We start from the raw sequence: 17,309 nt of genomic DNA on the forward strand, positions 1-17,309 counted from the left end.
TCCTAGAGGCTGTTGTTAGGTGAAGCTCAGAGGTGCCCACTGGGCGCGTGGCCGTGGTGATGACTAGTCGATGGCGACAACCAGCTGCTGCTTCTGTCATTGTCCCAGTCCCTCCCTGGGAAGCCAGCTGGGGGAGGGGTGATCTGCCTCCGTACGCTGTGACTTAAAGATGAAAGGTGACAGTCTAGGGACAGGGCAGCACTCCCGTGGGTGGTGTGTGGTCTCCTTTGCCTGTGGGTTGAGCCAGGGCAGAGGCGCTGCCTGCTGCAGCGGGCACCTGTCAGGAAGCCCAGCCTTGCTCGGGAAGTCCGCAGGCCTTCAACCCTGAGGAGCTCCTGAGCAGCCTCCCTGGCCGCCCTGCAGGATTCCAGATCTTCCTAGATGCCTGACTCCAGGAATAGGGGCAGGCCAGGCAGCCGGCTGCTCACCGTGAGCCATTGCCATGAAGAAATGCTAACCCCATCAGCAGATCCTCCAAAGAAGGACTGGAGGAGGCGGTGCGGGCCCGGCCAGGCACAGTCAGCAGTGCCAGGCCCAGAAGGCAGGTCTGCTGGCCCATCTGGGCACTTTTCTTCTCTCCGTGCTCATTCTTTTACCATATTTGCTGCTCCTCAGTGGCAGGGTCAGAAATAGCCAGCAGCTTCCGTGAGCCTTCACCCCCCCTGGAGCCCAGCTCCCCTGAGACCCACAGAGCAGCCAGCTGTCGGCCTCCTTAGCTCCAGGGAGATCTTTGTAAGAAAAGCAAAGGGAGGTCTGGGTTCTGGCCTGAGGCCTGCTGCTTGGCTGGTGAGGCTCCACCCTGAGCTGGCTGACCCTGCTGGGCATCCTGCCTCACGTGCTTCTGAGGAGCCCAGGCCTCTGGCTGCCCCAGGTCCCCATTAGTTCTAGACTGACTTACTGGAGTCTGGATTCCTGCCAGTGGTGGCAGTCACTGGGACCCAATATCTGCCACCTTTGGTGCTGGGCTAATCCCTATAATCCCAACATGTTCTAATACTGTAACATCAGGCATTCAGGTGCATGTTGTGAGCCGTTGGCTTTTTATGTATTGTCTTGTTATTTCCCCAACACGTCTAAGGGTAGGTGTTGGTATTCTGGCCCTAACAGATGAAGAAACTGAGGCTCAGAGAGGTTAGGTGACTTATCTGAGATCACATGACCAGCAGGCAACAGAGTTGAAGTTTGAGCTCCAGATACGTGACTGGCACGGGGCCTGTGCCTTGGACTACTCTGCTCTCGTTTTCTGAGAAAGCTCCTAACTCCTGCAGCTCGCCGAGGCTCAGTGGTGGAGTGTGCTTAGCGTGCCCCAAGCCCTGGCTTCCACCCCCAGCCAGAAAAAGCAAAATGACTGCTTGGACTGTGACCAAGATACCCTCGGGCCTTGGGAGGCTGGTCCCTGTCAGCAGCAGGCCTAGCAGTGTGTGCAGGTGCCTGGAAGTGAAGTTAACGTGGCCACTGGGCTTTGGGAAAACCTCCAGACTGTAGTGGCCGCATCTCTTAGAGGTGATGCTCCTTGCTCCAGGGCCCTCTGTCAGCCCTAGTGTGCCCTGCCCGTCGCAGCGTCTGTGCTTGGTGACACTCTTCACGGGTTCGTGGAGGTGAGGCTGCGGCTCACTCACGGGGCTGGTGGACTGCTCAGCTCGGAGGGTGTGGAGAGGCCAGCTTGGCGCCCTGCTCTCACCCCCATGCTCCCCACCCACGAAGACCTGCCTGCACCCTGACCGCTCCACACCCATGGAGACCCCCGACCTCTCACAGGCGCTGCCACAGACCAGGACCTGATTGGGTCCGGCTCTTCCTCCTGGTGTCCTCGGTCCTTGCTCACAGAGAGGTCTGGCATGTAGACCTGATGTGGAGCCCTGTGGCTAAAAGCTCGCGGGTACCTCTGGACCCGCAGGGAGCACAGCCCAGCTTGGCACTGGGCTTTGCTCCTGCTGGTCACGTTTCCTGGCCTGCCCCAGGTGCAGCGCCGGGCTCTCGCCTCACTCCAGCTGCCGTGCCGTGCGGGCTGGGAGTCCTCCCTCAGTCCTGCTCACCCCTGCCCCACCTTGACTTCGGGAATTAAAAAGTGATGCTTTGCTGATGGATCGTAGGGAAGCAAAGTAGCTGTGTCATTTGCCAGGACTTGAGTCAGCCAGCGGCCTCAAAAGAGACTTAAAGCAGAAGTGTGATTTAAACGATCTGATAATGGTTGATGCCGGGATTTTCCCCCAGTCATTCACGAGGGAGAGAACTTAGTGTTCACGTTCGAGAAGTGCGAGTCTGTGCCAGGGGCAGGTTCCCTCAGGCGGCTGGCTCATGGGGCAGAGGCAGCTCAAGCTGGTCACTTTGACCACTGCTGGTGTGTGCAGGGAACTGTGAGCGCCTGAGATGCTGACGTTTTACGTCCTTGGCTGCTGGTTTATCCCGTGCCTCTCGGATGTGATAGTCTATTCTCCGTGAAGCCTTTCAGAGCCCCTGGCCTGTTTCCACCCCTGTGTTCAACTCGGATGTTAGTGTCCCTCTCCCGGGGACACGGCTACTGTGCCAGGGTCTGGCTCAAGTCAGGGCTCAAAATAAAAAGATGGCAACCACAGAAATGGGTAGTTACACTGCACATATATACAATATGTCAAAATGCATTCTACTGCAAGGTACAACTAAAAAGAACAGATAAATTAAAAAAGAAAAGGGTGAGAGGCAGAGATTTCGTTTTTTTTAAAATAACAAGACAGTGAGGCTGGGGATTCGGCTCCTTGGAGAGCGCCTGCCTCGCGGGCACGAGGCCCTGGGTTCCCTCCCCAGCACCGCAAAAGGTACGTAAATGGATAAATAGCAAAACTGCAGAGAGGTGGCCAGATAAGCAAGTGTTGGTGATCTGCTGGCTGTGATCCCCTTCCTCAGATGACACCTGCGTGCAGAGGCCACTACAGCTCTGTGTGGGTGTCCTGTCCTCTCAGCTTGTGGAAAGAATTCCCGGAAAGGCTTGCGCAGCCACCCCTTTGGCTTCCCAGAGGAGGCTCCTGCAGATAACCACCTTGAAGATAGCTTGGCATTCCCAGAATTTCTTTTGGAATCCTAAACCTGATTGTCCCCCACTAATCATGAGCCAGAGGGGAGAGGAAGAGGAAATTCGAACCTTCACCACCCACGGTCCCATTCTTAAACTGAATCAGTAATTGAATGCTATTAAGCAGAATTAATTTGCCTCCTGCCGGAGGTTTATGGTGAATGAAAGGATTGCTAATCGGGGAGGGAGCCAGGCTGCCCTCTGTGGTCATCAATATTTCATAGCCACAGGCAGCGGCAGGAAGTCCTGAGTTGGCTGACCTTGAACACTCTAGAAGGGAGGAGATAGCCAAGAAAGTTGTATTTAAAGGGCTTATTACAAAGCACTTAGTGAAAACTGAAGTGAAATTTGCCAAGTGTACCTGAGGGTTGACTGAATCTACACCCTTAGCCAGTGAAAGCCCTCCCCAGCTGGCCCTCTGGGGCCAGTCCAGTCGGTCTAGTGGGGAGGGCAGCGCCCTGGCTACAGTGGCAGAGCTGAGGGGTTAATGCTGGCTCTCAGGTGGGCCCCATTTTAGCCTGTGTGATTTTTTTGGTGTCACTGTACAGTACACAGCTGTCCATCAGTGAGCAGCGGCCGAGTGGCCTGTGAGCAGCGCCAGCACTGCGCTGGGGTGGGGTGGGCAGAGCCTGGCCCGCTGCCTCCTTTCCAGAAGTGAGGTGAGCCTCTGGGTTAGAGCACCTCTTGACTGAGGGCTCCCTGACCTGGACAGGGTCCCAGGAGTGGTGTGCACCTGTAGTCCCAGCTGCTCAGGGACTGAGGCTGGCCTGGGTGACTAGTGGGGTCTCACCTCAGAGCAAATGAACGAACGGGTGAGCAGACAAGTGAGAGGAGAGGCTAATGAGCTCTTCGTTTTGTTCCCCCTAGCTGCCATTAACTTAGCAAAGCTGAAACTTTTCAGACATTACTACGTCTTGGTGAGTAAAAAAATCCCCACTCTTATATTCGATCAGTTCGGGGGGTGAATGCCCAGGAAAGGCAGCCCTGGACCCACTGGGGCTCACTTCATGACAAACTAGACTCCTGAAATGGAAATTGAATATCCGGGCTACTTCTTCCTACATTTAAATTCACTTTAAATAGTTAAATAACACATCGATATGAAAACATAAATGCACGCCTGTGATTCCAGCAGCCTGGGATGTTGAGGCAGGAAGATCGGGAGTCCGAAGCCAGTCTCAGCAACTTATCCAGGTCCCAAGCAACTCGGTGAGACCCCGTCTCTAAGTAAAATACAGAAAAGGGCTGGGGGTGTGGCTCAGTGGTCAAGTACCCCTGGGTTCATTCCCCAGTAACACAAATAAATAAAAAATAAAAATAAACGCTGGGATTCTAGAAATCCAGCACAGGCCCGTGTGGAGCCTACTCCTGCTGCCCAGGGGCTGCTGCCCACGGGGAGGTGGTGGTCCTGCACAGCCTTCTGGCCTGTGCCCTCCCTGGCCTGGGCTGCACCTCAGAGCTCTTCAGCAGGCTTGACTTTCGCCTAAGATGTAGAGAACCTCCCTCTCAAAGTTTTCTGCAGAAAGCGAGTTTCATGTTGTGCCAATGCTGTTTCCCTTAAGAACGGAGATGGAGGTGGTTTTATGAAACTTAAGAATAGGGACAGTAACAAGAGTGAAGATCTCTGTAAGCATAGCCACAAAGTCAGAATTGCTGTAAGTTCTTAGGGTCGTAGTTTCTTGGAGTCCATAAGGTGCAGCAGGTCTTCTGGAATTTGCTCCCTGACTACTAAAAGAAAGTTTCCAAGGCTTCTGTCATGGCCTAGACTGTCACTCTGGAAGGTTCTTCTGTATGGGCAAACATTAGAGATTTCATTAGAGAAGCAGGGGCAGGTGACTTTTTTGCATGGATTTGGTGTTCTCCACCAGAAGAGGCACAGGAATCACCACAGAGCCTCGCCTGACACATGAGGTGACAGCAGTGATCCTCTGACCAGGCTAGAGTATTGGGCCTGTGTGCCTGAAACCCTGACATGCCTGGCCTGCCTGCAAGCCTGGCCACCCTGAGCCTGGTCCCACGAGCAGCCTGTGCAGCACCTTGAGTCCTTGTCACTGAGGTGAGGTGGAGGCCTCCTCACGAGGACAGGGTACAGGTCCATTCTGACTGTAGCTCTGGACCTTTGCATATGCTATGGGCAGAGAAGCCAGGAGTCAGCATCTCCCTGTGGGCCATAGTTTGCTGTTGCTACTGGTAATGACCTCTCCAAGCCTGGGAATAGAAAGACTCCCTCTAGGAGATTGAAGTCAGAAGGTTTGGAGAGGTGAGGAGGGGCTAAGAGCAGCCATAGCGAAGTGCTGTCCTTCCTGGGTGGTCATCGTCTTGGCCACCTAGAGACAGTGAGGAATTCCTTCCCAGGTAACAGGCAGAGTGGCCATCTCTCTCTGCTGCACTTAGGAATTAACACTCCAAGTCATGCAAGTCCTTGGGTAATTCTGTTTTCTGTTCCATAGTTAATTTGTGAAAGCAGATTGTTAGAAGCCTCTGTGTTGATCTTACGTTTTGTTTCCTTCTCTTCATATAGATTGTGTGTTACATATACTTCACCAGGATCATTGCATTTCTCCTTAAACTTGCTGTTCCATTCCAGTGGAAGTGGCTCTACCAGGTACACTGCTCTTGGACAGTGCAAAGAGTTTGTGTCTGAGGATGAAGTCTTAGGGTGTAACCTAAGGTTGTTTCTTATTCATGTGGGAATGGATGCTAAGATCTGCCATCTCTTCCAGCTACAATTAAGATTATTTGGAGCTGAACATGGTGGCCCACACCTGGAATCCCAGTGGCTTGGGAGGCTGAGATAGGAAGATTGCAAGTTCATGGCCAGCCTCAGCAACTTAGTGACACTTGTTTCAAAAAAATTTTTTTAAAAAGGGGCTGGGGGCGTGAGCCAGTGGTTAAGTGCCCCTGGGTTCAATCTACTTGGGGCAAGACCCCTGTTGGGGTCTTCTCTTGCCCCCTGAAGAGTTCTTTTTCTATTCTTCACACTTGAATAATCCTACTCCTTTAAAAAAAAAAAAGATTATCTGCTCTGGAGAGCTGCTAGATTACATGAGAAATCTGGAATAATTGCACTATTGATTTTAGTTTTCAATTTTAAAACTGTTTGAAGAGAAAAGCCTCAGGCAGAGCGAGGAAATATTGCCCTTTGTAATTAAAACTTGGATGAGATGTGGTCTTTTCCTAGTTACAGGGCCTAGAACAGTTTAGAATCCAGCCCTCCCTCCTTCTTTGCCCTAATATTATTATTATTTGGATCATGAAGTGTCTGTAATAGCCTAGAACTATTTAACTGCCAGAGTCAGTTAAGAGATCTTTTTATCTTGAAGAATTCACTTGGTACATTAGACACTAACGTTGGAAAATTTGGGTATAAAATGAACTTTTAAAAGGTATGAGTAAGCAAGGCACGGTGGCACACGCCTGTAGTCCCAGCAGCTCGGGAGGCTGAGGCAGGAAGATTGAAAGTTCAAAGCCAATCTCAGCAAAAACAAGGCACTAAGCAATTCAGCGAGACCCTGTCTCTAAATAAAATAGAAAATAGGGCTACCTCAGCAACTTAGTGAGGCCCTAAGCAACTTGGCAAGGTCCTGTCTCAAAATAAAAAGAGCTGGGGATGTGGCTCGGTGGTTAAGCATAAGCATCCCTGAGTTCAATCCCTGGTACCAGCGGGGTAGAAGCAAAGTGTCAGTGAAACCAGATGTGGTGGCACACACATCCCAGCAGTTTGGGAGGCTGAGCAAGGCAAGAGGATAACAAGTTCCAGCCAGCCCCAACAACTGAGACCCTGTCTCAAAAAACAAAAAGGGCTCAGGGTGTAGCTCAGTGGCCGAGCACCCTTGGGTTCAATCCCCAGCCCCCTCCCCCCCAAAAACAAGTACGGATGAAGGAGTCAGGAACGCGACTCTGAGGGGCAGAGCGCTTGTTCAGAGTGTAGGCATGAAGCCCTGCTTCCGTCCACAGCGCACACCCCCTGCCCGTGCCCGTGAGGGCTGATCACAACAAATCCTCTCCAGTGCCACCTCGGGGAGAGTGCTCCTGGCTGAGACTTCAGATGGAAGGATTGCTCAGGAGCCCTGAACCGAGGCCTTGAGTCGGTAGTTAGCAAGGAGTGAACTGTGGGGTCATCAGTTGTTTAGTTCCACTGCTTTTTGAAGAATGGTGTTGCTAATCCCTTTATTTTGAGGGTGTTTTTTTTAATTTGCAGCTCCTGGACGAAATGGCCACACTGGTATTCTTCGTTCTGACGGGGTATAAATTCCGCCCGGCTTCAGATAACCCCTACCTACAACTGTCTCAGGAGGAAGACGACTTGGAAATGGAGTCTGTGTAAGCCGCCTCCCTTCCTCCCTCTCCTTGACTCTGCCCCTGAGGTGCCGCCTCCACCTGTAGAAGGACATGGTCATGTGAGCCAGGCGCTCTCACCTAGTTCCAAGTGCAGGGTCTGCCGGCCATTGCTCAGTCTTGTCAAGGAGAGAAAAACTTGCAGGCGTCAAGCACCATTGCAGGCAGCTTCCAGTAACTCAGTGGCCGCAGCCTGGGCATATTGTTGGCCAGAGCAGAAACATCAACAGCAGCTTATCTCTGAAAATGTCATTCATAAGTCTGCTGCTGATCCTCAGATGTCCTCTGTATCAGATACCTGAGTGGCTGTTCACCACTAGCACAGTGACTTTGACCTAGGTCCGAGCACTGTTTTGGGCTTTTCTGAGTCATAGGGTAAGGGGCTTTGGGGCTTTATTTCTGGGAAAGGGTGATCATTTTCTCAAAGGGTGACAGTGATTAAGTGTATTTGCTTATGAACTCTGAATGTGCTCAGCCAGGTTTGTGGTGGTGCTTAACGATCAGCTTTGGACAGAGGCACTGCCCCAGCACCAGCCTTTTCATAATTCAAAGGCCGAGATTCAGCACCTGCTGGGCTCTACTTGGCTGTCAGGCCGTGTGGGCCAGCTCTTTGTGCGGGCTGCTCTACTGGGACAATAGGTGAAGGCAGTGCTCAGGTGGGCCCCTCACTGCATCTCCCCGTGCAGAGGAAGAAATAAATGCTTTTTTATAGGCAGTGGAAGGGAGCCGGAGGGCCAGCAGCTGTGCCTTTCCCAGAAGTAGCGAGTCTGAGCCGTGATTGTTGGCTGAGGTGCCACTGGTACAGGTCAGCTGGTGGCAGCAGCCTCGGTGGCTCACCAGGAGCAGGGCTGTAGATTCAGTCCCTGCCAGAGGCCTTGATCTTGGCCATAGATGTTCGGCAGAGTTCCTCCAGGATTGGCAGCTCGAAGCTGAAGGGCTTCCTCCATGGAATTGAACTCCAAAACCACGTGGCCAGAGTTCCCGTTCCCCACACCCTCCCCTTAGCCACTGCGTCTAGAAGTGAGGATGTGTTTGTCTCAGGGTAAAGTTTTTAGTTTTATTTTGAAGTTTGTTTTTCCCTAATATTGGAGTTGATTTCTCCGTCAGTTAATGGTAGTGATAGGCATCTTAGCAAGCAGGTATGTGTGTTAACCCTGAGAGGAAGCCAGGCACAGGAGTGCATGCCTGTAATGCCAGCTACACCTGAAGAGGCAGGAGGATGGCAGGTTCAAGCCCAGCCTGGGCAACTGAGCAAAACCCTGTCTCAGAATAAAATATTAAAAGGGTTAGGGATGTGACTCAGTGGTTAAGTACCCTGGGTTCAATCCCTGTACCCAAGAAAATAAGCAAAAGAAAGTCAGTCCAGGTGGGAAGGGAAGGAGGAAGTTTACTGACCCCCAGACTCCTGGGAACTGGGGTGTCTTTATTCTGCCAAGGTCTGGGAAAGGTTGGAATGCTGGGTCAGGGTGGATCCCAAGGTGGCCTCAATTTACACTCTTGGATAAGGAGACGAGTGTTCAGATCATGCTGAGTGTTTTTCCAGGGTTTTGGGAGCCAGGCTGAAAGAGAACTGAGCTCTGTGGCAGCAGAGGGACTGCGTGTGAGCAGCAGAACGTCAAACCTGGAAACGTTTAATTTGGAATCAGGGTATTTCCAGGGATTAGCTGGCAGTGTGAAACAGACTTTGCACTGGGCCTGTCTTGAAAGAGTACAAGTTGTTTCCCGGGGTCCTCCACCTAGAGAGGAAGCCTCTCCCGTCACGCTGCACCAGGGTCAAGGCGAGGTGCTTGGCCTCCGGCTGTCCGCTGAGTTGTGCCTTGACCTTTACTCACAGGGCCAGGATCACAGGACAGTGAGACTTCACTGGGGTACTTCTGAAGGCTTCTGAAGAGGAGACTTAGGGGGTCTCCTCGTGGTCTGAGCAGGTGGGGAGCCTGGGGCCGCTGTGCACAGCTGGTGAGGCTTCCGCTCCTCTTGCCGAGCAGAGGCACCGGCTCCATGACCCAGGGTGGGATGGGGTCTCCACACTGTCCCTCCTGGAGCCCCTAGTCTGGGGCGCTCGTGCCCTGGCTGTCACCGTTGCAGGGACCCTCAGTTCCCACGGAGTCCACATTCCAGCAGCAGGTCTTGTGCCAGCTGTGCCATGGTGCAGATGTCCTGTGGCCCCAGAACCCTGGGGTGGGACGTCCCCACTTGGGGAGGGCCGCAGGGCAGGGCTGGAGACCTGGCTACAGAAGCAGCGTGACGGGAGGGGGAACGCGGGGGCTTTCCACGAGGGTCCAGCTGTGCTGACTCCAAATGTGTCACAGAGGGCCACTGTGTCACTCTTAACATGTGACAGGACTAGGTCGTTGGTGGAGGGATAGGTGGGTCCCTGGAGTGTCCGTTGAGCTGATTGAGTTGATTCTGCTGATTGGGAAGCGGGCCGGGCTGGGCCGGTGGCTCTTGGCCCTCGGCACCTCTGGCGTCCACTCAGCTCCTTAGCGGATGCGGAGCACCTCAGACTCTGCTCAGTCGTGAGGCAGGAGACTTTCTTCTCTCTCTCTGGCGCCCTTTCTCCAGAGCTGGTGCCTTCCCTCTGACCGGAAGGGAGCCTGGCTCGGCTCCTCAGGCATGCCAGCCCTGAGTTTCCGTTTCTAATTCTCAGTTCAGTGAGCAGCTCCGTGCCACCTCCTCGGTGCCCAGCGCCAGCAGGCAGAAGAGGTGCCTCCCTGAGTGGCAGCCCTCTGGCCAACCTCCACCTGTAGAAACAGGACCTGAATTTGCAGAAAGCACTTAACCATCTCTAGTGGTCAAAGAATCTTAGAGCCCAGAAGTTTCCTCCAAAGCCATCATCCTGTCCTATGACTGAGAAATGATCTGTTGTGGTTGGGTGTGATGAATCTGCACAGCTGATCAGCTTTCCTGTTTGAATGTTAATTGTGACAGATATTGGTTTCATGACCTAATTGTCATATGTGCACCGTAAAAGCTGTGGAGGCCATGACAGTGTGAAGAGCAGTCAGTGGTGTCTGTGATGATGATAGCTGATGTTTGTTGATTAGGAGAGTCTTATTTTTTTCTCATGATCGTTCTGAAGAGTGAAAATTATTTGCTATACTTCAGCTCAGACAGGTGGAGCAACTTGGCCAGGGCTGCATAGCCCACAGTGGGAGGGCAGGAGCCATCCCAGGTCTGTTCAGTCCTGAGACCAGCCATGGGGCTGGGGAGCTTCACTGTCCACCTCAGGCACGCCCTCATTGCTTCCCTCGTCTCCTTTCAGAGTGACGACGTCAGGGGTGATGGAAAACATGAAGAAGGTCAAGAAGGTGACCAATGGCTCTGCAGAGCCCCCGGGTGACTGGGAAGGCACTGCGTGAGCGCCGACACGGAGGATGGCGCTGTCAGAGAACACTGCAGCTTACCCATAGTCCTCTTGGTGAGCAAGAACAGTTCCCGACAGTCCACCGCTGGCGACTCCTGACAGTGACACCGCAGAGCTTGGGGCCTGGGCAAAGTGCCATGGACATCTGCTTTTGTACTCTTTGAGGGAAACTGATCTACAGCTGGTGACAGGCAGCTGGGACTGTCCTCAGTGGGGGGAGGTCAGAGTGGAGGAGAGGAAGAGAGGACTGTGTCCTTCATTGAAGCATTCTCACCTGGCAGCCCTCAGGCACATGCAGTGGCCACCCCAGAGCGCTGCCACCCGGAAGGCCTTGGGGCTGTCAGCTCCCGGCACAGCACTCCGCATTGCTTTGGGAAATGGTCAGTGTCCCCCAAGGACACAGAGAAGGGACCAGGAGGATGTCATTATATCTTTGGGAGATGAAAATGAATTAGAATTATTTTAGAAAGCAAAGTCCAGACCCCTCTGGGGTACAGCAGCTGCCCAGTGTCCCAGCCCAAGAGGTGCCCCTGACCTTTGCTCCAGACAGCGACCTGGGCTGAAGGCACAGGAGGCCGCCGCTGTGCCTCCCAGAAGGGCGCCGCTGCCTGGCCCTGTCAGGGTCCCGGCCTCGGGACGCGGCCCCACTGGAGGGGAGCAGGTTCCTGAGCGGGGAGGAGCTCTCTTAAGCACAGAAGTGTTGGCCCCAGGTTTCCCTGGACACCCGCCCCTCTGCACAGGGCAGCCCTCCCCTGGCCCTCTCTTCCCCTCCTGAGGCTTTGCTGGGTTGTTGTTTTTTTTTGTGTGGGGTTTTTTTTTTTTTTCTCAGTATGATCGGAATTCAGGAGAAAATGGACATATTTTCCTTAAGAACAGCTGGGCAGGAAAGGGGCGTTTCAGCGAGTGCCTCATGTGACACGACCTCCTCCTCACCGCCTCACTGTGGGCTTCACGACACCCAGGCTCCAGGAGCCTCGGGTGGAGACAGCGGTCAGCTGCCCAGCTTTGTGCTCAGGCCTTGGCACGGCAAGGCCCCTCCTCAGCTCAGGGGCCCTGGAGCTTCAGGGCTGGGGACACGGGTCACTGTCTGGAGTGAGCAGGAGTGTGACGGGACAAGTCCTTTGAGTGGCGGGGCTTACTCGCACGGTCCCTTGTGAGTGAGGCCTGCACTCGCACGGTCCCTTGTGACCGAGGCCTGCACGGTGATCAGACGTGGCCCCATCAGGAAAGCTCTGTGCTGCTTTGTGGGTAGGGTCACTTCCAGAAGCTCCAGCCAGTCCCAGCCTGGACTTGTGGGAGAGCTGCCTTTGAGGACAGGGACTTCCTGGCCCAGAAGGGTCAGTCGGGGACCACAGGGGTCTGTGGGTGCTCTCACTGTGTTAGGTTTGGGAGCCTGAAAAGCGTCTACTTGGAAAACAGTGGTCTTCTCTTTCCTGGCCACCCTGAGCCCTGCAGGGCAGCGGGCGGCCTTCCCGTGCACTTTCATGAGCCGTCCGCACTGCGCGGGCAGCCCGGCCGCGCTGCTCCCTGGGGCAGGTGTTTAGGGATGTGTTCGAGTATCTTCCTGTCCTCAAGAGAAGGACAAACAGGCCTGAGGTTTACCTGGGGACCTTTCCTTTTTCTTTTTCCTTTCTTTTTTTCCCCAAGTTAACTTGGGGCTGTGGGACAGGGGAGGGGAGTGGAGGGAGGATGGGAATATTTTTAACACTTGGTTTTCCTACACATAGACATGATACCAGTGCTGCAGACATGTGTCCCCTCTGCACGTCCCTCAGGGGACTTGTCTGCTGTTCCCCCAGCAGCAGATGTTGACGAGGCTCTGAGGCCTTCCCAGGAACAGAAGGGGTGGTGAAGCCCCCCTATTAGGAGGACCTAGTGGAGCTGTCCCCTGGCTTGCTGGCTGTTCCAGGAGAGGAAGCAAGTGGAGGTGGCAGAGGGAGTGGCGTGTGGACCAGGAGGGGGACCAGCAGCAGAGTTGACCTCAGGTCGGACTGGAGGCTGATGCTTCTGGAGCAGACCTGTCAGATGAGACCAGGTGGGCCACAGGTACAGGTAGCCACGGCCCTCCTCACGGGGGCTTTCCTGCCCGTCCTGGACTGCCACCAAAGGCTTGAGGTCAGGCCGGTGAGTCAGAAGAATCAGAACCCAGCCCAGGATGGGGAAGCAGGCGTGGTCCAGGCTAGAAACGTCACTCAGACGCTCCATCTTGTTCTATGATTCATTGTCTCTTTCTCCATCACTTAATAGCGGACCCAGGTCCATCTCTGCCCTTGAACAAAGAGGACTGATCAGGATCCAAAGCTGGGTAGTTGCCCCAGCTGACCAGCGCCTCCTGCAGCCTGACTTTCATGGTCCACGGGGCCCATCATAAGCCACTGTTTGAACGGGAAGCCCTTGCGGTGTTCAGGGCCTGGGCAGAGGAGACGGGGCGCACAGCACAGAGCCATAGGATCCATAGCTCTGCTCGGGCTCCCCCCTCTTCTGCCTGCACAAAATGTCCGTGATTCCTTTGAGACTCTCCTGTGGACTGGAAGTGCCGCCGCCTATGAAATTTAATAAAGTGTGTATTTTGCTAGAAATGTATTTCTTGGACAACAAGAACAATCATTGATCTCTTAATCCTGGCTCTTAACAGTGGCCAAGGATCTGATCATCCTATTTCTTGATCCCTTGGTGCTTTAAAATTTTAGTGGCAGTGCATTTGGTAATATTCAGTGTGACTGGCAAACTGGTGGCTCATTCTCCAGTAATGAGCAGTTTGCTGCAGTCCGAAAGATGCTTCCATCAGACCCGGGCCTGAGTTGCTGGTTTTTCTTTTTCCTTTTGTCTCCACGAACCCACTTTAGAGTAGAAACCCCTAGATTCCTTTTTCCCTCCGCACGTCCAGCCAGCCAGCCAGTGCAGCCTCCCGGGCCTGCTCCTGAGACTGCTGTGGCGAGACCCCTGCTGGCTCCCGCAGATGATTCATCAGGATCCCCGCTCCCTGGCTGCACAGCCACCTCCCCCGCAGCCTCTGCTGCTTATTGATTCCGCTTGGGCTCGGCTCGCTGGGAAGATTGCGGAAGGCTTTGGTGCATTGCAGCATTTTCTCCCAGCAGTTCTGTGAAGGGTGTGCTTTCTAAGCTGAGGAGGATTTCATCCAGAAGGTCATGCTGGATGTTAGCGCTTTGGACCACGCTGAACATGGTTACCTGCAAGAGTCCACTGCAAGAGCCGGTCCCGGCAGATGGAGAGCGTAGAAGATGACTGTTAGCCGGGCGCAGGGCCACCCCTGTGATCCCCCCAGCTCAGGAGGCTGAGGCAGGAGGATTGCAAGTTCTAGGCAGCCTTAGCAACTTAGTGAGGCCCTGTCTCAAAATAAAAAATTAAAAGGCTTGGAAATTGTCTCAGTAATAAAGACTTCCTGGGTTCAAAAAAAAAAAAAACTTAGTTTGGCTGTCTGGCCATCTCCCCCACCCTGACACTTTATTCAAGGAAGGCTTTTAGAGCATTGAAGATCTGGTGAGGTCTCAGGCCCAGTCCATCTGCCCAGGAGAACAGCCGACCTCCAGCCCTGCTCCCACACTGCTCCGCGCTGGCCCCGCTGTGCCGTGCAGCAGGTTGGTGCTGCGCCTGCTGCGTGGCTGCTGTTGTCCTTTTAGAATTCAGGACTTTGACTTATACCTCTCACTTTATCAAAAAGACATTTGTTTAGAACATACTGAATGTTCTAAAAGATTTTCTCCTTGCTCTGCTATTCCCTGGGGTGTTCTGGCAGGGAGTCCTGAAGACAGCCACCGAGTTGACGCTAACGCTTGTCTCCACCTGGAACGTGGTTATTGGTTGGCAAGCTGAACTGCCTGCATTCCCTAGGGCCACTTCTGTAGCCTGGTGATGCATCTGTGCCCTCCGCCTGGTTTATGCTTGAAAAGTAGATCATGCTTTTAGATGGCTTGCTGCCCGGTGAGGGCAGGCCCGTCTCCTGTGTGAAGAGTACCTTGGGAGGGGACAAGCCAGGGAGCAAGGACGTGATTGTGTTGCGTGGGTGGCCAGGCGGGATGCTGACAGGAGGGGGAGGCGGGGAGGCTCCTGGAGGCCGTGATTGAGGCTGCGTAGGGGCTTCGGGGACGGGCCTGCCAAGCATCCAGGTGCTGCTGCTCCCGTGGGATCGGAAGCCCTGTCCACCCGGGGGTCTTGGCCCCTGAGTGGCTACTGCAGATCATGCATTGCATTTACCTGGTCCATTGACCTCAAAGGAAGTCAGACGGTTTGATTCAGAACCAGTTTTGTTGGGGAAAGGGCTCACAGGTCTGTGAACACCGTGTGCTTTCTGGCCCGTCGGGCGCAGGGGTTCCAGTATTTCTAACTCCAGTGAGCTCGAAGAGTGTCCGCACGTACGTGGTGGGGCGAGGTCAGGCAATCGTGGAGGACATCTCTTGGTGTGATGCAAACGTGTACAATAAAGATCCTCTGACGGACTTGGGTGTGTGTGCCCAGCGAGTCGCCAGCTCCGGGGTTTGCTCTCTCCACCTCTCTCTCACTTTCCCTTGTGATTTTGTTCCTTCAACTCGCTAACTGCCTCCCGCCCGCTCCACTGACAACACGACGCCTGCCAGGAGCGCCTGGGCGCGCGGCTGCTCTGCGCAGCCCCTGAGGACTGGGGCCAGACTCGCCTGGGTCCTGCCCTCGCTGCGGGCAGGAGGTGCCTTCCTACCTGGGACCGGGGCACTGCTGCCACCTGAGGGGCAACACGGGCTCAACCGTGCCTCCTCCTGGCACCAGTCACCTAGTGCCTCTGCCAGTTACCCCATCAGAATCGGGAAGCCCAGGGTTTTAGACTCAAATCATTTGCAAAAGTCATCTCAGTCCTTATTTCACCACGAGTGGACTTTTCAAGTTGAGGTATTGTTTTCATTTCAGTTAAACTCATTTTTTTTTTAAATATAGTTTGATGAGTTGATGACGTGTGCGGTCGCCTAGCCTCTGCGGAGCGTTCCTGTCACCCGAGTGCTCAGGCGCCCTCCCTGCCAGAGGCCACGCCTGCTCTGGTTGCCACACCACGGCTGACCTGCCTGTCCCAGAGCTTCCACGGGAATGGAGTCCCAGTGCCACTGTGGTGTGTCTGGCTTCTTTCCCGAAGCATATTGATTTTGTGATTCGTACGTTCGAAGCTCTGCCTAGAAAACTACGAAATCCAGAACCCAAAGAAGGTTCTGCTGCCGCCCATCCCCCCTACCCCAGCAGATCCAGGCTGAGACCCTGGGTCTCAAGGGGAGAATCAAGAGGAGGGCCCGGCCGTCGGGCCGGGACAGGGCTGTTGGCTGCTGCTGTGTTGGTGATAGAGGTAGGACAGCCCTGGTTCACCCCACCGTAGAATTTCGGAATGGAACGGGGGCTTAGGGTGCACGTCAGGTGGCCAGCACACTACCCAGAGGGGAGCTCGACCACAGCTCCTGCCCTGGCTCCACAGCGGTTCTGGACAAAAGCCTGAGGAGGGGGCTGGGTGTCAGGGCATCGCGTCCTGTGGTCCAGCTTCAGCAGCACGTGGATCCCTGGGTTCTGGGTCGAGTCTGCATTGCTGACCTGCTTCTGGCGATGCTGACGAGCGCCACACCTGGAGAACAGTGCTCACCAGGCCCTCAAATCCAGGGTCAGTCCAGCTGGCACAGGGACTGATGCGCACCTGGAAGAGCTCACCTTGCCCAGAGCGCCTGCTGACCCGAGCAGCCGCTCTGCCTGCCTGGGGGGTTGCAGGTGGCTGGGGGGAGGTGGCACAGCCTGGCTGTCCTGCTTCCCTGAGCCAGCCTGAACGAGGGCCCTTGCTGTCCCCCCAGCCACCTGGAATTCCCAGCTGGACATTCTGCTGTCCAGGCAGCCTGAAGGCCAGCTTGGAGCCACGGAACTGGCACCTCCCTGGGCTGGGCATTGAAGACTCGACCTGCACAGCCCCTAGAGCTTCCCTCTTCCTGGTGTCCTGGGCAGAGCCGCCTGGCCCGAGCACTCATCTAACGAGCACCCTTACGTGCCTGTCCCTCAGGCTGGACCTCTTCCAGCAAGACCCTTCCTGAGGTGGGTGGCCACTCTGAACATCCCCTCTGTCTCCTTGGGTTTGCTGAGCTGTCCATCACATGGCCATTGACCGTGCAGACGCCACCAGCCAGTGACTGATGGGAGGAGAGGAGGCAAACTCCTGACTCCACCACCGGTGTCCTGTGTCCTTCCTGGCAATGTTGAGTTCCTGGACCTTCATCCTCGGAGGCTCCGCTGTCCTGCTGTCCAGCTCTGTGGGTCTTCTTTCAGCCTAGCATTGTTCTGAGTTCCCCAGGGCTTGATGTTCGGCTGCTTTAAAGGCACATCAATGCCACACGTTCAAAGTGAAATTGCCACGCCCCTCTCTCATCCTGGTAGATGTGATCTAAACCCAAACCAGGCCCGTCCTTGATGCCTCCCTTCCCACACCCACCCAGCCCTGTGTTCCAGTTGCTCACTTCTCTCTCCCCACTGCTGCTGCCTGGGCATCCTCCCTTATCCCGGTCAGCTGGTGGCTGACCCCAGTCTTGTCCTCCTTCTAGCCTGTTT

At 54.6% G+C, this 17,309-nt stretch overlaps 1 protein-coding gene across 2 annotated transcripts in view; it reads left to right on the forward strand.

The window, feature by feature from the left end:
• The window catches only part of GPR107 (G protein-coupled receptor 107), a 73,566-nt gene extending 59,371 nt beyond the window's left edge, over window positions 1–14,195 (forward strand). Inside the window, exons 15-19 of one of the 2 annotated variants that reach the window (XR_013759431.1) lie at window positions 3,917–3,966; window positions 5,571–5,654; window positions 7,251–7,372; window positions 10,650–10,805; window positions 12,999–14,195. Coding sequence is in view for 1 of the 2 variants with exons in the window: in XM_079111765.1 (XP_078967891.1) it covers window positions 3,917–3,966; window positions 5,571–5,654; window positions 7,251–7,372; window positions 10,650–10,746 (353 nt within the window). In the remaining variant the exon portion in view is untranslated. Of the gene's footprint in view, window positions 1–3,916; window positions 3,967–5,570; window positions 5,655–7,250; window positions 7,373–10,649; window positions 11,693–12,998 lie in introns of those variants that run through there. The other variant, XM_079111765.1, reaches the window with a different exon arrangement.
• Window positions 14,196–17,309: the final 3,114 nt, after the last annotated feature.

Source organism: Sciurus vulgaris, assembly GCF_902686455.1.
Source record: "Sciurus vulgaris genome assembly, chromosome: 15".
NCBI classification, from domain to species: Eukaryota; Metazoa; Chordata; class Mammalia; order Rodentia; family Sciuridae; genus Sciurus; species Sciurus vulgaris.